General features: G+C 52.6%; 4 protein-coding genes across 4 annotated transcripts in view; 2 read left to right on the top strand and 2 right to left on the bottom strand.

Moving 5' to 3' along the window:
* Window positions 1-202: 202 nt before the first annotated feature.
* On the top strand, window positions 203-2,548 carry LOC143150703 (uncharacterized). The gene is made up of 2 exons (XM_076319149.1): window positions 203-720; window positions 1,024-2,548. Exon 1 carries the CDS (start codon window positions 203-205, stop codon window positions 692-694), a length of 492 nt encoding a protein of 163 aa, XP_076175264.1. The 3' UTR covers window positions 695-720; window positions 1,024-2,548.
* LOC143150236 (transient receptor potential cation channel subfamily A member 1 homolog) lies at window positions 834-7,061 on the bottom strand. The gene is made up of 9 exons (XM_076318364.1): window positions 6,348-7,061; window positions 6,028-6,280; window positions 5,741-5,943; window positions 5,445-5,663; window positions 5,012-5,340; window positions 4,605-4,878; window positions 3,810-4,100; window positions 3,379-3,632; window positions 834-3,243 (listed from the first exon to the last, which is right to left on the bottom strand). Exons 1-9 carry the CDS (start codon window positions 6,732-6,734, stop codon window positions 3,027-3,029), a joined length of 2,427 nt encoding a protein of 808 aa, XP_076174479.1. The 5' UTR covers window positions 6,735-7,061; the 3' UTR covers window positions 834-3,026.
* Window positions 7,062-7,368: 307 nt separating this feature from the next.
* LOC143150235 (cysteine-rich protein 1) lies at window positions 7,369-12,885 on the top strand. The gene is made up of 4 exons (XM_076318363.1): window positions 7,369-7,575; window positions 12,243-12,395; window positions 12,551-12,628; window positions 12,667-12,885. The coding sequence occupies exons 1-3, from the start codon at window positions 7,536-7,538 to the stop codon at window positions 12,592-12,594; spliced, it is 237 nt and encodes a 78-aa protein (XP_076174478.1). The 5' UTR covers window positions 7,369-7,535; the 3' UTR covers window positions 12,595-12,628; window positions 12,667-12,885.
* A 4,494-nt stretch (window positions 12,886-17,379) lies between these two features.
* Window positions 17,380-20,452, bottom strand: part of Sv (paired box protein shaven) — a 91,347-nt gene continuing 88,274 nt past the window's right edge. The window contains exons 10-13 of the mRNA XM_076318133.1: window positions 19,842-19,940; window positions 19,108-19,338; window positions 18,735-18,830; window positions 17,380-17,609 (exon numbers count right to left, since the gene is read on the bottom strand). Coding sequence (XP_076174248.1) covers window positions 17,380-17,609; window positions 18,735-18,830; window positions 19,108-19,338; window positions 19,842-19,940 — 656 coding nt within the window. The remainder of the gene's footprint in view (window positions 17,610-18,734; window positions 18,831-19,107; window positions 19,339-19,841; window positions 19,941-20,452) is intronic.

Here is a 20,452-nt window from a genome sequence, read left to right as displayed (position 1 = left end):
TTTCCGTATCTCACCCCGACTCCGATGGCTCGATGTGCTCTGCCTGGATGCTCGGTACTGACTGCCGGCCACGGTGAGCTCGGGCGGGCGGCTCTCCCACGCGACGACCAATCACGACGCCGGATTCACTGCCGTGGCTTCCCTCGCCGACGCGCCACATCATCCCCACCCTCACCCCCCGCGAGGCCGCGGCCGGCCAGTCATGGCAGGCAAGGCGGCGAACCGACCCCACCCGAACCTGTGCGAGCTCGCCCGAACTCTTAGCACCGTCTCCAACGATACCACGCCACTGCCGCTGCCGCCGCCGCCACCGTCGTACCGTTGTCGCGTTTCCACCGCCGCTGCTGTCGCCACCGTCAAGCTAACGCTAACGCTAACGTCAACGCCGACGCCGACGCCGACACCGACGCCGGCACCGACGCCGGCACCGATGCCGGCACCGACGCCAACATCGCTACCTTTTCGAACGCTACTGCCCCTGTCAGTAACATTATCGTCAACGACATCGCCACTGCTGCCATCGCTACCGTTACCACAAACGCTACTGTTTCTGTTATTGTCACCGTCACCGTCACCGTTGTTGTCGTCGTACCATCTCCAACGCCGACCTGCTATCAAGGGTATTGTGCTACGTCTTCGTCAACGGCCTACCTCTAGAAACCCTCGAGAAATCCTCACGCAAAAGCTATTCTAACGAGCGAACCGTTTATTTTCTATTAGGTAAGTTCCATTTGCGATCGACTGATTCTTTCTTCGAACCATTTTTTTTCTCAAAGGTCAAAAGTAATTTATAACTCTATCTTTACGCCGACGGAAGAAAACAATGATTTTTCGACGATTAAAGAGATTTTATTTACGATTTTGCGATTTTGCGATTTCGCGATTTACGAGGTTTGATCGCATTGGTGGCGAGTTTCTTGGTAGCTAATTAACCGAGGAAGGAGAAAAGACTGCGTTATACTGAATTTATAAGTGCGAGGTAGAACTTCCAACCTTGGAAACCATAATTTATCATAATTGTAGACGAGCACTGGCAAGTTTCCGTCCGATAGCGTCGATGGTGGACGGCTTCATGCGAGGTGCAAATTCTCATACTACGTATCTGTTACCTGGAAATCTTTCGGATCGAGGAAACTCGTTTGTGAATTTTTCTCCGATCCCGTTGCGCGTTTCAAAGTCGACCCATGGGTATAAATTATGTATCCTGTTAGAGGCTTCTTTTTTTCTTCGGCGTGTGCGTTGAATTTAACGAAACGATGTTGCGTTTGATACCGTTTTTCGTAAAAATAAAAAAGAGTTCAGTCGCAAAACACACTTGGTTCGAGCTTGTTACAACCGTTAAGGCAGGTGTGCGCGTGATTTCTTTATAGCCGCGGGTGAACGATAATTTATGATAATATATGCGCCCGCCACCGTCCTATCCGATTTCCGTATTTAATTAAAATCTGGACAAAAACACGGGTACCCTTATTAGTCGGTAACAAAGCTGACTTTTGTGTCGTCCTCGGGGTCCCGACGAACGAAACAGGCCATGTGCGTGTGTAATCGTGCGACCGAAAGATATTCACCTCGTATCGAAGTACCGCGTAATAAATTTAAGATGGACTGGATGACGGTCTGATTACAAGGCAACCGGGCAAACCGCTAAAACAGCATATTCCGTTGAAATAACGCACGTGATGGTTCGTGATTATTTACACGCGAACATTACGTCCGTATTAATAACCTCAAATGCCAGAATCACTACATGTACCTTTGTTAGACTTCGCGTTAATTATTCTCCGGACAACGAACACGGTTTGCGTTCACATGTTCGTTCGTGGATTAACGTGCTTGTAAATTCTATACTGGCTACATAAATCTTATCAACAAATTGCGATTATGCAGGCTGCACGAAGTTGCCCGGTTCTTTAGGTGCGTCGCATGAATCACGTCCTCGCTACACTCTTGGAAATTACGAACTAGCCGAGAGAAAAACGAACGAAAGAGGCAGAAAAGAACGCGACAATAGTAGAGAAAGAGAAACCGAAGCCAACCTCGCGTAGTACCAACTTAATCGTCGATGCAACGGTTCTGAAATCGAGCAATAGGTACCAACGTATTTTCGAAACGGGAACGATGTTACCGGAGGAAAATAATTCGATACGGAAAGAAAAGTGTTCGAATCCGCATTGTTGCCAAACGCGTACCACGCGGTTCGGTTTTCTTTTTTTTTTTCCAATGTTTTCCCGTGGCTTTGTTTCGCTATGGTTAGAAAATCGTGCAAGAAATTGAAAAACGTATCTTTAGCGATACACGCTCGGAAATTGTAATATTTTGCAACGAATATTTCATACAACAAATAGGGAACTACTTCTTTGCCCTTTTACTAAATTTACAAAATATATTGAATTTTCAATAAAGATAACGGTCAATGTTCGAACACATTTCTAGTAAATTTTTAATAAATTTCTATCCGAAGAAACGTCGTCAAGTAGGTACTAACCTGCAAAATTGGACAGTCCGATCTCTGCAATCGCACGTACATACGTACCTACGCGTAATGATTCTAATTTTTAGAATTATACGAGGTTTTGTAAAAATTAAAGGCAACGGGCGATAAATATCGTACTTGTACCGAAACGTATCGAATCAACTTACAGAATCGTGCGTATCGATAAGGAAATTTCTAATAATTGATAGATTCGAGGAAAATTTTTAGCGATCTTGTTCGAGAACGATATAAGTACCGAAGGAGCGAGACGGTCTCGCAGAGACATCTATACTGGGATCCGTATTCAATCGAAACTTGCGCTGCGTTGCGTCGGTAAGACATTCATTCTGCGGTATCGATGTTTGGCGGTACATACGAACGTACATTCGTTCGTCTTTTTACAATTTGTACTATTACGTACACGTGTATCTCAAGATATACAATATTGTCGCAAGGTATTCGAGTTGAACAGCGATATCGTTGCACGCAGTGGGTACGAAAGTATTCCATAAATTGTTAAAGAAAGTATATCGATACGATGATAAACTCCATTCTACAAATTAGTACTTTTTCTTCGACGCGCTTGATTTCGCGCGTCATAGGATTTTGAAAAGTTTCTTCTCGTCGCGCAAGGATAATAAGATGTTCTTAACTGTAGCAGCACTTCTTCCAGCAACGACGTTAATTCCGCGTTGTTGTTGTTGTTGTTGTTGTTGTTGTTGTTGTTGTTGTTGTTGTTCTGGTTGTGGTAATCGGCGCTCGTTATCGGGCTGGAAAAAAGGAGGCTTTCTTTAAGTTGCTGAAAGTTGAAGTCGTTACGGGGAAATTATTAATTAAAGCGCAGAGTGGTCGCGGTTCACCGCCGCCCGACGGAAACTTCTCCGTTGGTCGTCGAATTTGCTCACCTTTCCGTGTTGCGCGTGTTTCTCGAGGCCAACAGGAACAACGCCTCCTTTAGCTTCGCCGGGATTCTGTGCGATGATTCATGAAAATAATGTTCGTGACAACCAAACGTAATTTTTGTGGGAATGGTGCGTCTCGAGTCTAGCAACGAACTCAACCGAGGATGTAGCCAATTGCTGCGAAAGATTCGGTGTGACGTCAGCCTTTCCAAATGGCCCACGAACTCGGCTTGCTTGAGTAATTGGCGAATGTGACCCTGTACGAACATCGTTCGATCGATGGTGAGTTTGGTCGCGTCGCGAGTCGGTTCGGCGAACGGGGAAAGGTTCGATCGCCCGTTGAACCGTTTTCCCCCGAAAGAGGCAAATTTCGCTGTTCCGTTTCGCAACGAGTAGAGAAGATACGCGGGTTAGAGTATATCGGGGGATCGTACCTCCTTCTCGAGGCCCTGAATGTCATTGACCGCGAGGCCGATCATCAGGTTCATCAGGACGATACTAGCGAGCATGACGAAAGCGAGGAACACGAGCCTGCTCGTGGCTGGTAGGAAGGAACTCCCATTCTTCCCGTCCGAGAACAGGGCTCCGTACTCGTACTCACCCATCATCATTACCACGGTCTTCACGACGGCCCTCCAGGAATCGCGAAACTGGTCGTTCCCGTGGAACAAAACGGCGAAGCTCAACGCGAATCCGACAATCAGGCAGACGAACGCTAGGAGAACCTGAAAGGAAATAAAAAGCCCCGGATGCGCGTTGTTATAATCGCGAGGGTGGTGGTGGGCTCGCGCACAGGGGTAGGCAAGTGGGTCCTGACGGGAGAGTCGTATCACCGAGGAGACATTTAGAACCTTGGTCCTTCCCGGCTTTTCATTTCTAACGATATTCGCCGAAGGGAAGGGCTCCGGCTCCGGCTCCGGCTCCGGCTCCGGCTCCGGCTCCGTCTCTCTTACTTTTCGTTCCGACTAAATGCGGATCTTTCGTAAGAGAGACGGAATTAAAAACCTCCCTCGGCATTAAATCGGGGTTAACGTTGTCCCTGTTCAGACTTGCCGTGAAAACGTTTTACGGGGTTCGAATACGTCTGGCTTTTATCCGCGGGCACGTTTCAGCAGGTTTCCGCGCGCGGTAACGCGAAAAATCGAGACTCCTTCTTTCCAACGGGTATTCCTTTTGTCCGATCGGTCGTCAAGAACGATCGAAATCGATAGCGTATCCCTTGGACCGACCTTTAAAATATTCCTCAGTACCGTGGAGAAGACGAGCGCGTAATATCCGTAGGTCGGTAGACGGCCGACTAACAGCATCGTTTGTATCCAGCCGAGCAAGATCGCCACGCCGATGAAATGCAACTCCCACTCCGAGGGTCCTCGTAGGGCGTTTAATACTCTTCCCCTTTCCTGGATCGCAATCTCTGCCGCGTAACCACCGTTTACCGAAATCACCAGCGATATCGTCGCGCACGCGAAAGACAGCCACGTCTCGAACTGTCTCAAATAATATCTGCAATTACCAAGGGATTTACGTCAGCTCGTCGTTGTTCGTCCCTTATCCCTTTGGTTCGCCGAAACGTTCCGGCAGCTAGAGACACGGAAAGTAACGACGCAACGGTCGGTTTCCAACGACGTCAACGTACCTTGGCACCATCAACACCTGAGCCATGTTGTGGAACAAGATGACGCACGAACAGGAAGCCAGAATCCTTCTCAACGAGACCCGATCTGTCTCGCATCGAAGCAGAATTATGGAGTAACCGGACAGAGAGAGGACCAACAGAACGTGGACGAGGACGAGACTCAAGAAGAACACTCTCAGCCTGGACCACTTCAACCAGAGGAAGGTTTCGACCAGCGGGTGTCGCAGTATCGTTAATTGTTCGACGCTCGAGGCAGCCGCGACCAGGGACGCGACTACTCCCATTTGTAGCTCTCCTTTTGGCGCCAGAGCGTCAAAGTCTACGGTGATCTTGATCGGGAAAGAGAAAAAAGAAACGTGGAAGCTCGTTGGCGCAACGCTCGCGTACCGCGATAACGATAACGATAACGCGCCGAATAAACGAGATTACTCACGCACGAGTTTTTATCCGTAACGTTGCCGTTCGTTCGGACCCGGGAATCCAAGATGTTCGTTAAAAAGGACACCGGTCCCCGTATGCGAGCGAAGATGGCGTCGACAACGGTGACGCCGGTTTTGGTTTCCGCGGCCAGATTACCGCCCCGATCGATTAACGCCCGAACGCATTCACGGTGTCCTTGATAGGAGGCTCTGTGAAGCGGCGTCCGATCGATCTAAACGCGCGGGAAGCAAAACGAGGGAAAAGAGCAACGATCAACGCGAAAGCGAAAAGATTTTCTTTCGGACTTGCCTCGTCTCGAACGTCGACGCGCTCGGTAGGTATCGCCGCTAGAAGAACCAGAAGAGCGTCCAGGCTTCCGACGTTGGCAGCAACGTGGACGGGCGTGCTTCCCGTGCTCTTGCATCGGTAGAGGGGCCACGCACCTCCGTCCAACAAGATTCTCGTTGCCGACGAACTCCCCAAAGCTGCCGCGTGATGCAACGCCGTGGTGCCTTTGTTCGAGAAGGTGCGGATTCGATGAAGATTACGGGGAAAAATATGCGAGGAGCAAACGAATGGAAAGGTTGCTCGTAGACCTGTGTCGGGATGAACGACGTTCGTCGACGCGTTCGCGGTCGCGAGAGTCTCGACGATGGCGACGAATTTGGACATCTCGCGGGCATCCTCTCGAATCGGGGCGGAGCCTGCCAAGAGCAACGGGGTGATTCCGCGCTCGTCTCGAACGTTCACGTCGGCCTGGCCGTTCACCAAACTTACGACCACCTCGGAGCAATTGTTCTTCACCGCCTGGTGCAGCGGCGTTCTACCCCAACACTCCGGGATCGGTAACTGAGGAAAGAGATCGATCGGTGTCGCGAAAGCATCGATGGAAACGATCGAGCGGCGCGATACCAACGTTTCGGCCTACGAAAGACGAGCCGAAGGAGGAACCGGTGAAATCCTTGTAGCAAGAATCGATGCCGACTTTGCTCTCCGTGTACGCTCCGCGTTTCAACAACCAGTCGACCGCCTCGACGTTTCCACGATGAGCGGCGTGAAACAACGCGCACCTTCCGATTTTGTCGGTCGCGTTTACGTCGGCGCCGTTTTCGTGGAATATCTCGAGCAACTCGGTTCTACCGTGCCAAGCAGCCAGATGAACCGCGGTCACTCGAAGGGCTCCGACGGGCTCGAGAAACTTTGCGTCGAATTCTCCGGCGAGAATACGCCTCGCCGAGTCCACGTCGTCGTTCTCGATGGCCGCGATCAAATTCGCGCGATCGTCGACGCGCGCGGTGCTCATTTCCACGTTCGTAGTATCGACGTGTTACGGTTTCGGGTATTCGTTTCGGACTGGCGCGCAATCGACCGGGACGGCGTCGTTGTACTTGATTAGAAATCGCAGGATGTGGTCAACGAAGAACGTAGTTGTACCGCCCACACCGTTAAACATCGAATCCCGAGAGTGGACCGTTCAGCGCGCGGGTGCGTCGTTCTCGATCGAGTTGGGAAGGATATCCGCCACGATCGCGAGACCGCAATCTCGAGGCGCGCAATCTTTCTCCCGCGAAATTTTCCGAGCGCCTCTATCCGATCCAACGGTCGGTCGGTAGCATTCCGAGCGCGCAGAACCGCTCCGTTATTTGCCCGTAGACCGATATCCGGTCGAAGCGAGTACTCGCGAGCACTCGGGTACGCGCGTTCGACAACGATTCGGTCGACAATGGATAACGGAATCGGTTCGTAGGAGAGCGATCGGTCGAGCGATTCGTCGAGGGAAAAAGTTTGCGCTGGTCGGGCGGCGAGCGTTACCGGTGACCGGCACGACAGCTCGGAGAGACGGTTCGGTCTGGTCGCGAGTCGAGGTGCACGCGCTCGAAGCGCGCACACACTCGAGAGATAGCTGGTTCCGAGCGCGACGGTCAAACGCGACCTTAACACCGACTTTGCGCACACTCGCGTACACGTACGCACACGACCGATCGACCGGAGAGTATCGTGTTACCTCGCGGAACGGAACTCGGGGCCCAGTACGCGCTTGACCACGCTGCCGAGAGGACCCTCCCTGTTGCAAGAAAGTGCCCGTTGTCCGCGAGGCTCGAACATGCCCAACTGCCCGAAGTGCGACAAGCCGGTGTATTTCGGTGAGCCAACGAAATTGCTTTTCCTCCGACCGACAGAATTCGCGAGGGTTTAGCGGGGATCGGAAGGCGGAAGGGTGCGATCGCGCGAGCGTCGCGGTGAAATTTCTTCGATGAACGCGTTTTCTACGTTTGCGCGATCTCGTTATCGCGCGCCGCGCCGCGCCGGCGCGACCAAGCGAGCCTCGTTCGCTCCTTTACGTACCCGCGACGATCCTCCGTAACCGATCGTCGCGCGTATTCGTGTCGCGATAAAAGCGCCTACCGTCGCAAAACCGGCGATGATGTCATCGCGCGACCTCGCGGTCCACCTTGACGAACATCGCGTCAGCCTCGTTCCAGTGTGTACCAACACCGTATCGCCGGCCTACGAAGGAAATTTTATACGACGCGGTTCCACCTATCGGTCTACCGCTCGCTTCGACGATCGTCGAAAGAGTCGAGACGACGCGAGGCGACGCGAGGCGAGGCGAGGCGACGCGAGGCGACGCGGTGCGCGGTTTCGGTCGTTGTTTGCGACGGTGGTAATCGGCAACGCCCGTATCGTCGAAATTGTCGGTCGAGCAATTTCTAAGAATAGACGCGATCGGTTTACGATTTTTGCCTCGCTGGTCGATGTCACGGTTCGAACGTTCGGCGCGTCGTCGCGATAACCTCATCCGCTGGGAATCGCGCGTCGCGAGCCGCGCGCCGCGCTTTCCCTTCGACTCGCGGATAAACGGAAGCGGAGAAGCTGGAACGATAGCGCGTTCAGCGGGGCCGCGGAAGCTTCGTATTCAGAGAGGTTCGCTTTTAATTGCGCGCTTCCTCTTTCGAGCGGCCTTTTAGACGGCCGTTAAAGCACTATTAGCGCTGAAAGCGGATTTTTCTGAATGGACTGCTCGCTCCTCCTGCCGCTGCCGACTACGTATATGGGCTTTCAGATCGGCGCAAGTAGGCGCGCGAGAAACGGAGGGACGACACTCTTTTCCTCGTATCGCGGAAAAAAGTTGGAAAGAGGAAGGTCATCGGCCTCTAAACTCCGCTCCGCGAGCCGCGGTTCGCGTTTTAATCCGGCAGCGGGCCCTCCTCTCTAATTAGCCCCGGTAACCGGCCGGCGAGACCCCGGCCGCGCGCCGGACCTCGAAAAACGATCGGTCGAACCGAGCTCGCTACCGAAATCGTATCTACCTTTTTATCCGGGTACCGGCCTAGCGGTAAATGTAATTAAACGTCGCCGCGATCGTTCCGCGAGCAACGACGAGCTTCGGGGAGCTTCGGCGAGTTACGTTCGTCGCGGGCGCGAAGCAACTTTTCGAGCTTCTCCGGCGAAGACGAAGCGCGCGCGGAAACCGCCTTTTCGAATAAGGCACTCGCGGCTTTTCCCTCGCGTTTTCTTTTGTTTCCGAGCGAGTATTCCGCGGTAACGTGCGCCGCAAAGGTGAAGGCTTTTCGAGCCGGCCGCGAGAGATCCGCGCCGCTTTGAGAAACGAAGACCCGAAAGCTTTGAAACGAGCCACGCTTAAATGATTTCTTAGCATTCGAGGAAGCAGCGCGCGTACTTCGTCCGGTATTATCCGCGTAAATTTTTGCCAACGCTCGACGCGACTCGGCCAAAAGGAACTCTACCCGCCCTTTCCGCGCGACCCACCCTGGATCTCGAACGAGTCTGCGTTTTTCCCGCGAAACGAGAGACGCGTCTCGAATTCCTTTACGATCTCACGGGCCGACGATTCCCTGCAAACGAGAAAGAGCGTACCGCGTAACGCGCAACGCGCAACGCGATTCTACCCTCGAATTCTATCGCGGGACCTTTCGTCGCGTCGATAGCTCCTCGATCTCCCTCGTTCCGGTAAAAGGGACGAGCCTCGATTCCCTCGTTTCGCCGAACGCCCGTTCCTTGAAACCCGCCCGCGAATCGGAGCCGGTGGACGCGCAAAAAATAAAGAGGGAGGACGAGGACCGAGAGAGAAGCCGTGGATACCGTACCGAGTCGCGTCGCCTCGAAACCAACGACGATAAAGTGTCCAGCGCCAACGAGACGGGGAGTACGGGGCTAATAATAAGAAGAACAGGGAGGAAACAGGTTTGCGGAAGAATAGCCGGCTCGAAGCCACGGGAGAAGAACGAGGAGGTTTCGAGGAGAGAACCGACTGCCGGCTCTCGGTACCCCGAACCCTCTCGTTCACGACGCCGATGGGAGTTTGCCTACGACGCAAAGTTTTTCAGGGGGTTTCCGCGGCGGGTCGGTGCGGTGCGGCGCGGTGGTTGGAAAGAGGAGAAGAAGAGCGAGCGGCGGGGGTGGAAAACGGTCTACCGATGAAATAAAGGGGGGAAAAAAAACGCGGAAAAGAGAAGCAAGGAAAGACCAGGGGATGGTGTTCCAAGCCTATGCAATCAGCAGCCGCCGATTGTTTGGCGCCCGAGCGCAACGATCCGTGCACACCGCTGTCTGCCTTTTCGCGCTACCACTGCACAGCACCGATGCTCGACGATTATGCACTCGCTTCTCCGCCGCCAGATAATTAGGAGTTAATTAACTAATGGCCCTTTATGCGTACCCTTCCTGCCTCCACCCTCTCTTTCCTTCCCGGCTCCATTCTCGGCTCCCGTTCCCGTTCACGTTCCCGTTCCCGTTCCCGTTCCCGTTCTCGTTCTCGTTCTCGTTCTCGTTCCCGTTCCCGTTCCCGTTCCCGTTCCCTCTTTCGCCTCTCTTACTTTTCCCTCGCTTCTTGCTTATTTCGCGGCTATTTCTTCTCTCTCTCTCTCTCTCTCTCTCTCTCTCTCTCTCTCTCGCTCTCTCCGTTCCTCCAGTATTCGCGCGCGCACCACCCCTTCGCCCGCCCGCTGTCGACCCCTTTAGACCCCTTGTGTCTCTGCGCTCCTCGTCATTTTCCAATTCCCCTCGCTGGCACCAGCGTCCTTTGTGCTCCTTCTTAGACGCGGAGGAACGTTTGAATGCCAACCACCGGCCCGCCAGCGGTCGACCGTGCTCTTTTTGTCTTCCCCGCGAGGTTTGATATGCCGTAATGGCATGACGCACCGCGACGCACCGAAGGAAAAAAGGTACGCTCGCGCTCCTCTGATTTCGTCGCGGGCTTTTGTCGACTTTCCGGCCAGGCGTGCGTCGAGCGTCGAGCGTCGAGCGCCGCGCGTAGTCGCGAGCTCCGATACGAGAACCGAGATCCTTCCGATCTCGAGATCTCCTCGAACGAGTCCCGCGTAACGATCGATCGCGAGCCACCGAATTCGCGACGCGGTTCGCTGTAGCTTCGACCCTCCGACGAGGATTCGTCTCGCGACGGAACGTTTCTTCTTGGCGTCGAGCTCGCGAGGGTTTTCGGTCGATCGAGCGACCGGTTGGTTCGTCTCCCGCGCGAACAAAAGGTATCGGCGAACGAGCCTCTTGTCCGTGTCGCGGCGTCACCTTTTCCCTTTTCTTCGGCATCGTTCGCCGTGAAATTCCATCGCGCAACGACCACGCGTGGGAATTCGGTGCGACGCGGCGCGGCGCGGCGCGGCGCGATGTCTGCGTCGACGCGTTTTCTAAAGCAGCGTCGGTCCCGCTTTGTGTCGAGGCGGTCTCGCGAACGGTCCGCGGGGTGTTTCGCGTTCGCGCCTCCGCTGAATAAGAACCGCCGATCGCGTCCCTCGGGAATCGACCATTCAATTTTATAATTACGGAATTGCTAATGGAGGAGTCGTTGTCGTCGCCGTCTGCGACGCGGCGGTGATCGCGCGACGACGAGTCCCGGAAGGATGATGTTTCAGCATTTTCCTCGACTCGGTGACGGAAACGAGTGGAGAAGATTTTCGAACAAAGCCGCCGAACGCGTTCCGATTGTCTCTCGCGATCGATTCGGTCTCGTCGATGACGTCCGCCCGTTTTCAGCCCGTTTTCAGCCCGTTTTCAGCCCGTTTTCAGCCCGTTTTCAGCCCTTTTACCGCGTTAAGCGCGCTCCCTCGTAACGGGTTTCCTCCCGTTGGCGAACGAGACGACGTCGACGACGACGACCACGACGACGACCACGACGACGACGGATCTCAACCTTCGTGTTCGCGAGCGACCAATTACCGCGTCGAAACTCCACTCCGTGTACTCGATCGATCGGGATTTTTCAACGCGCAGAAATTTTTCCTCGGAAACCGCGATTAGATGTTGTCGCGAAAATCCCTCGATCCCCGAGCTCGGCCCGCGAATCGATCCGAGAGATAAGATCCGTAATCTCCCGATAAATGTTACTCTCGAAACCGGATTACTCGCGACGATCGACGTTCAGCGTTCAAGAAACGCAAAGAGCCCGGTGGACGATTCTCCGCAATTACGAGAATGAAATTGCGATAACGCGCGACACCTTTTCAGATAATTGGGTTCACCGGTGTTCGACGTTATCGAGCGAGCGGCGAGGAGTCGAGCGTTTACGCGGCTCACTCGATCGGGACTCGATACGATTTCTTTCGATGTTCTTTGTCCGAAACGCAGCCTCGTACGGCTTTACCGGAACGGATCGAGGCCGGGCGAACGCGTCCGATCGAACGCAACCATTTTCTCGTTTCCGTTCCACCCGACGAGCTCGACTCGATCGGAGCTACCGAGAACCCTCGAAGAATCGATTTCTCACGGTACGGGAGAACGAAACCAGTCGAAAGCGCACGGACGATTCAAGCGCCGATCTCTTTGTTTATTGCAGCCGAGAGGAAGACCTCTTTGGGGAAGGACTGGCACGGCGCCTGTTTGCGCTGCGAAAAATGTAACAAAACGTTGACACCGGGCAACCACGCGGAGCACGAGGGCAAACCGTACTGCAATAATCCGTGCTACTCGACTCTCTTTGGTCCTGGAGGTAAGAAACGATTGCCGGAATCGAACGATCGTACGGATTTTCGGTGGAAATTTCTATCCTCTGCGCTCTCCCGAAATTTCATCCCCGAAGAGCGAAAGATCGTGCACGCTCTCGATGCACTCCGTTGTTGAAAGATTCATTTGTCCGCATTGCAGGTTTTGGACGAGGTGGTGCCGAGAGCTACGTTTACAAGAAGTAAAGATCCAAGGATTCTGCGATATACATATATATATATATATATATATATATATATATATATAAATATATATATCCTTTTACCGCGTTACCTGTACCGTAGAAATTATATTTAATATAACGATAGACAGATCACCTACGCATAAATGTACCAAGTACAATTTTTATCTCGCGAGCAATGCGAAATATACGCGCGTTCGACGCAATACTTGCGTTTTATAATTTTTTACAAGATCGTATACCGCGCGGCGCAATTGTTCACCAGAGCGAAATAAAAAGTTGATTCGAGGATAAAGTTTAGTTTTTTCGTCCGCGCGATGTGTACGAACAACGCGTAAAGTAAAAACCTGTATTATCTACGAACGATCGTGTTCGTTCGCCGCGGGTAACGCGCACCCTACGCTTACCAGCTTAACGTTCTCGGGCGACGACACCGTTTCGTTAGATTCGGTCGGTACGTTCGATAGTGCGACTACCGACTACGGACGAAACAGACTTATCGGACGTCTCGTGTTTGCGCACGAGATACGATATCGTCCGCGGCAAGCTCGAGTCTCTGCCGAAGGTACGATAGGAAACGTCTGTAGTCGACGAGTGAGCGGTTTCTTCTAATTTCCGACCGGTTCCGAGCGGGATTTTTAATTTTCTACGCTTTTGCTTTCAGACGCCGCGTTCGATGTTCGATTGCTCCCTCCTCGTATTTTCGAAGCATTCCTTTCGTACAAGTAGGACGGGGAGTACAATTTTAACGCGTCGATTATGGTATTTCGTGATATTTTATTTTCAACCTATAGAATTGTTGAACAATATTTCGGTTTTCGATTACTTTGACAATAACAGGTTTTTAATCAAGATTTCGACGACAATCCATCTTAATCGTACACGATGTCTTTTATTAACGATATTATTCTATTTTGATTATAATCCACACGGTGAACCGAAACGGGGGTGTCCCTTCTTTCTAGGTGAAAAGTGAGTAAGTAAACTACGGAACGAGTTTCGTATAAACCTCATATTTATTTAAAAAGGATGTACAGAGTTTTGTTTGCAAGTATCAACAGCGAGACTCGGCAAGAGCGGCGCACGGAACAAGAATATCACACGGGGGTACGGAACACGAAAGAAAAATAAAAAGACGGAGCTATTGGTTACGTTTCGATTAAAAAGTTCGCGGGGCGCAGTATTCGAGCCGAAGTCTCTGGTTTTCGCAGGTATCTCGCAACTGTCGCGGGGAGATCCTCTTCGTTCGAATGCTGCGCGAAAAGCGCTGCCTCTCGCGTTGCGCTAGTTTTCGTTTACGACTCGACGTTACCGTCGCGCTTTCTCTTTTTTCTCGCTTCGTTTAAAATCTGCCTCCATCCTATGGAAGCTCGAAAAAAACATTAACGCGATATTGCTCTTTCAATGGGTTTCTTTGGCAAAACTTATTACACATAGGTCGTCGTTACAATTAATAAATAATAAAGGCATTAAATAATAATATAATAATAGTAATAATAATAATAATAATAATAATAATAATAATAATAATAATAATGATAATAATAATAATAATAATCGTGACAATAATGAAAAATAGCGATAATAGCAAATAGAATAATAATAATAATAATAATAATAATAATAATAATGATAATAATAATAATAATAATAATCATCGTTAATAATCATCGTCGTTGTGATAATAGTAATAGAGTAACAATGTGAAGTACGCATTAGTCAATTATAATCCCGGATATATGTTCGTGCTGAAGGTCGGATCGAATTTAGTTGGCCGTCGTCGACCGTACGGTAAAACATTTTTGAAGGTTCGACGCGAAAGGAGAAAAGCCCAGAGAGACCGTTTCCCCGCTCGGCGAAACACCGTGGAACGCTCGAATCTCGCAGCCTCTCTCCGTTCTTCTCTCCGTCTCGCGCCGCTTTCCATGCCCCCGTTCTTCCTGCACGCAGTTTTACGACACGCAACGTTACGATACGACAAGTTGAAAAGTTTTGCAATTAGTCGGTAATGAGAGATCGCTGCTATCGATTCTTCGTCCTCGCGACGGAAACGTAATCGCGTCGGCGGGGCTGAACACCTAAAGAATGCAACTATAGGTACGGTGGTGGACGAGGGGTATCGAAGTACATATCCGGTTGCCGCATCGATCGAAAAGTCGAAAGATCGGTCCGCCGATCGGATCGGCGAACGATCCGAATCGTTGCGAGCACGTCTCGGATCGACCGTGTCGGATCGGTTTCGACGATTAAGAAAGGAGTAGAAGAAGAAGAAGAAGGAGGTGTAAAGCGCAACCGTGGAAAGGTGAAAGACCTTACGAGTCGTTTGTTAAACGTTCGAATAAACGATATCGGAACGAAACGCGGCTAAAACAATGCCGGTGAAATAAAACTAGCCACGAGTTTCGCGTTATCGGGCTGTTATCGTTCACGCGAGATGCGTTCGAAAATAATTCGTTAATTATGAGATAACTGTGATGCGAGCGAAATGCGAATCGCGCTAGGAAACCCATTTCACGGTGAATTTCTCAAGCGAGACGCGATACGTTGATAGTCTTCTCCGCGCGAGACGCGTGTTTCTAATTCATCGCGATGATTATGAAAATGGTTAATTAAAATAGCCGTGTTTCGACGTATTCGTTGCACTACTTACATTTGTACATCGTACACGGGGGATAGAATTTCTTTACGCTCGAATAAATATTAAATTAAAAAGAGAAACGAATCGATAAATAAATACGTTCTACGTTTAAGAATCGTAATAACATTTGAATTTGTAATGTGGCCGGGTTGGCGGGCGTGCGGGCGTACGCGCGTGCACGCGTGCGCGCGCAGAGCTTTGCTCGGACGCAAGGGGCGCACGCGCAACGTATGTCGTCCACGGGAAATCGAATGCTCTGGACGCTCGCGCGTAAATTTCCTTATTAAGGTTACGAATTAACATTTTTGCCCGTTAATCACCGAGAGATTGCGAGCACGTAACTTCTCATTAAGTTATCCCCGGCCGGACGTTAATTACGGTTTCGCGATATTTTTTTTCCTTTTTCGAGCGTTCCGCACGACGCGAAGCCGGAAGCGACTCGACTTCCGTAGTGCAGCGCGAGCGAGGCGAAGGCGTTGGACGGAACGCGGGAACAAGCGCGGTTGACCGACCGTCGAGGAAGAGTCCGTTTCTGTTCGCGAAATCGATCGTGCAGGAAGAATGTTCGTTGCGCGCCCGCCAACGGTCCACGGACGATTTGCGATCGGCGGACGCACGCAGTTCCGATCGGAGGTAACTTCTTTTTACGCCGTGCTCGCGCCATTACCCTCGGGGCGAATCGATTCGCCGACGACTCGCGTGCCACCGCTCGACTTTGTTTCGCCTTTCACGCTTTCCCGATTTTCAATTTGCATCGGCTCGTTGCTCCGCACGCGTCGATCCTTTGCGCGTCGCTCGTAGACCCGCGTTCATTTACATCTAAATCGTCGCATAAAACCGCCGTAAAACTCTGTCTCTGCCGTAGCTACGCGACGCACGCAATTTTCATCCGGCAATCCGTCTGTGGTCTTTGGTTTCTACAAAAAATATATATAATATCCTTAACAGTAGCGATCGTTACGTCGATTCCTGATTTAAAAATCTCAATAATCTTATCGACTAAACCTAATATGTATACTATGCGTCACTTGGTGGGGAAAGGGTGGTGTGGGAGGATGGGGAGGGTCGTCGTGCTTATTAGGAGAAAGAACGTGCCGTTTCTGGGCAGTTGACGCGTGCGCGCGCGCGCGCGCGCGCGCGTGTGTGTGGTGTGTGTGCGTGCGCATGTATGTATATATATATATATCGTACATACGTACACGCATACGCACACATTTATATATATATATATATGTATATATATATATACTTTGCATGTCGTACACGACACGCACGTTCTAATGTCGCCGGTAAGAAACGCGTCCGAGCGCGCTCCGCGGAACGCGCGGAGAACGCGCGAGCACGTTCGTCGAGACGACCGATCGCGGGCATCGTGTAGAAATTATGCTAACTGAGGATCGTTAAATTAAACTACCTACGGTTACGCGTACTCTACGGAGTACCGACACTGTCGGTAAGGGTCGCGGGGAAATCTGCAATCTCGACCGCGTTGTCCTTAAGCTTGCTGGACCAGACACTCGCGTCGAGTCGTCACCGTACGTTTAAAATTGTAAATAAAACTATCGACGTCGACCAAGTTCGCGGCCCTTTCGGACGAGAAGCAAACCACCCTTTCCGATGCAGGTATTCTCTCTTCGATCCTAGCGACGATTTCTAATCACAATTCCCGTCAACGTAGACGAACTCGACGCGTCGGTGTGCTCGACGTTCGTATCGTTTCGGCTTCGACGAGGCTCGTTGCCCGTCGAAGGCGTCCAACGATGTCGGTTCGTTCGAGGTTCGCCGTCGAACGAAACGTCGAAGTCTATATCTCTCTCGGGATTGTCGCATCGATCGGTGCGAATCGTTACGCTCGACGCGTTACGGGGTATCGACGCGCGAACGGTGTCTGGCCAGTGTGCCGTGACTCGACGCGGACAGTATTTTTCGTTCCTCGCGCTTTCGACGGAAATTAGCCATGCTTCTCGCCGTATCCCGATCGCGTTCCGCGACGACGACCGGTGGCTGTTCGTTCTCGACCCGCTAAAGAGATCATTGCTTAATTTTAGCGTGATTTTTCGTGATATGGCGTCGTCCATCGTGGTCGTTGGTCGGTGTTGCCGCTCCGTGAAAACCCTCTGCCCGGAGTCGGTTTCCCGTACCATCGATCGATCAGGCCAGATACAGATCGGTCGGCGTGGAATTGTGATCCGGCTTGGTGCACGCGCTTCCGGTCGGCGAAGCCGCACTCGCGCCGCTACTCGCCCTGGTAGCCGCCAAAGGCGAACGACTAGCCACGTCCGTGCTGTTCTCTGGCCCTCCGTTGTTGCATCCGCCGGCCTGCTGCGAATTGTTGTGGGAAGACGCCAGCGTGTCCCCGTTACAATAGTAGTACGTGGAGTCTGCGAAACGAGGTAGGATTCTTTATTTTCGACCGCAACGTGCCACGCCATCTCGCGTATCGAGCTACGAGACACTACTACGTCGAACACTTGGAAGGGTAACCAGGGAGAAACGCAAAATAATCGGAAGCACGGTTCAACGGTAGGTAAACGAGATGCGTCGTGTCGCGTCGCGTCGGGTCGCGTCGCGTCGCGTCGCGTGGCGTCGCGTGGCGCCTCTTTGAACGACGGACAGAGGGCAGAGGCGTGCAGAGATCGGTCCTTTGGCCGTTCGACTCCGTTTCGGGCGTAACGCGCGTGGAGGTTTCGGTTTCGCGGCGAGAGGCGAGGAATAAACGTAGCGCAGCCGGCTACGCTGGCAAGGCCATCGGTGCGCGCAACGCTCGCGCACAGAGTCGGTTCGGTATCCTTTCTAGCCACCGTGCGCGATACCGTTTTCGATCGTTCGCGGCAACAACGATATTTACGAGCTAATTTTAATTTCGCGCGCGTCCAAAGTATTTTTGGTTCGCCTATGGCGAATCGACCAGGTCCGCGGCGCGTTGCGAAACAGCCTTCTAGAAAGGGGAAAAGTTAAACTCGCGGCTGCGAAACTTTAGTTCCAGCGGTGTCGAGTACGGACAAGCCGTTACGTCACGCGCAAGGAACGAGCTAGCAACGTATCGCGTGTCCGATAAAAAATTGTTTATTATTCCGTTCATTCTTATGCGCCGAATAACACTCGGCTCGCGCGCATTTCACCCGGAGGTAGGTATCGCGATCTACCAAGTGCACCGCAATCGTCCATTATGAAAGCCGGGCATTGAGTCGTGGCTACTTTAAAACCGGCCCCTGTCCACGATTCCGCGAGCTTTTTGCGAGGTTCGATCTTATCCGCGATATCTCGAAACGTAATAAAATAGCACCGGGTTTCTTCGGTTTTAGAAAGTCCGATCCAATTGTGTCGAAGTTTCTCCGTTATCCGCGCACTACGCGCAATTTAGCGGCGGCGACGGCGACGACGACGACGACGACGACGACGACGACGACGACGACGACGACTGGATTAAACCTAGCGACGAGTTTTATCACTCGAGATTTCGTTGACCCTAACCTATTCGGCACTCATACTCACTGTTTACTTACTGAGCAACCCGCTTGTCGCTGCTCCATAACCATAGCCGCTGTACGGTGCGCTCGAGTATTGAGAGTACGCCGCGCTGTACGCGTAGTCACCACCACCTAAACAAACATCGATCGTGATCACCGAGCAATAGGAAGCTCCCGGCGCTCTCGGCGTCGGTACCGTAAACCTTTCGTCGATTCTACCGTTTCGCGCGTTCGTCGAACACGGTCCGATCCGCGGATCGTCGAAAGAGCCGAGACCGAACTCCCTCGTACGGTCCGCGGATCGCGCGGGACGATTCGCCTCCGTTTAGAATCGACGATTCCGCGGACGGTCGCGAGGTGCGCGTTTATCTTCGATAAAGGAACGGGCAGGCTGCCCGTTGCTACTCACCGGTGGCGTAGTGTCCGAAACTGGGAAGCATCGTGGAGTACGGTGGTATCGCAGACGCTACCTGGGGTTGAGAAACCGGCGGCTGCAAGACCGTCAGTCCGGGATCCCCTCCCGGGGTGTTGGGGGCCGCGGGGGTGGCGTTTGTCTCGTTCTGCAACGAAATCGGGGGACTTTGCTCGCCCCCACCGGCCCCCACCCCCACGTACGACACTGCGACGGTACCGCTCTCTGCTATGGCCATGCACAACACAACACGACATTCGAGTCAAGCACTAGCTAACGATCAGCGCCTTACGTCTAAAGCTTAATTAAATCGTCTTTGGGACTGTGGGCGTCGGGACGGTGATCGTCGGGGTCGTTGCGCGACGACACGCGCCGCGGTCTATTTCTTTCGAGAGCGGCGGTTCCGACGAAACCGTAATTGCCGACGCGAGATTTTACGATAAGGGAAAACCGGCCGCGTTGCGCGTTACGGATGTTCTCGACTTTCACGAATCGTCTCCGCGAGTCGGTAAACGGAACCGGGACCCGGGACCCGGGACCCGGGACCCGGGACCCGGGACCCGGGACCCGGATCCGCTCGAACCCTTTCCCCGACGGCGGATGCCCGCCCGAACCGAAAACGACCGATACGCTTCGTCGCGACGCTACGCGTTCGAAAAGGTCCGCGCGGAGAATCGCCCGCGAGGGATCCATCCGTCCGAGTACCAAAACTAAAGAGGTGGCGAACTCACCGGTGGTGTGGTAAGGAGACATGTTAGCCCCGTCCAATGTTTGGCTCAATTTTAGTTCTTGCATCGTCAGTGGCGCGAGCGGCGTCAAAGTACCACCTGCTATTAAGGGATCCCCATTTTTCCGTTACTGCGATTTTTTTATCGTCGGCTGCCGATCAAAGCGGAACGTCCAACGACGCGACTCGCGCGCGGAAACTCTCCTTCGACCCGGAGTCCAACTTTATTTCGACTTGGCTCGTATTTACCGCGCACGATTCCCGTCTCCCGGAGACTTTCGAACCGGTGTCGAGGGGTGAGAGAGCGTCTTTCGCGAACTCGAGACCGCTCCTCCTCGTACATATTAACGGCGAGCCAGTAAGCCGTGGAATCGACTTGGCCCGGCCGGCTCGTCCTTCAAAAATTCTTCGATCTCGGCCGAAGATCCTCGATTGAATTTCATGAGACGAAGCGGCCGTTACACGCCTCGCTTCGTCCATTCCGAAAAGCACCGAACGAAAAAGAACTCGCGCCACGACGCGCCGCACCGCGCCGCACCGCGCCGCGCCGCGCCGCGCCGCGCCGTGACCGAGTTACTCGCAACACGTGCCACCCGGAGAAAGTTCTACGCGCGA

The sequence above is a fragment of the Ptiloglossa arizonensis genome, chromosome 8 (genome assembly GCF_051014685.1).
Source record: "Ptiloglossa arizonensis isolate GNS036 chromosome 8, iyPtiAriz1_principal, whole genome shotgun sequence".
Classification (NCBI taxonomy): domain Eukaryota; kingdom Metazoa; phylum Arthropoda; class Insecta; order Hymenoptera; family Colletidae; genus Ptiloglossa; species Ptiloglossa arizonensis.
Note: the sequence above shows the minus strand (reverse complement) of the source record. Positions and strands in the feature narration are given on the sequence as shown.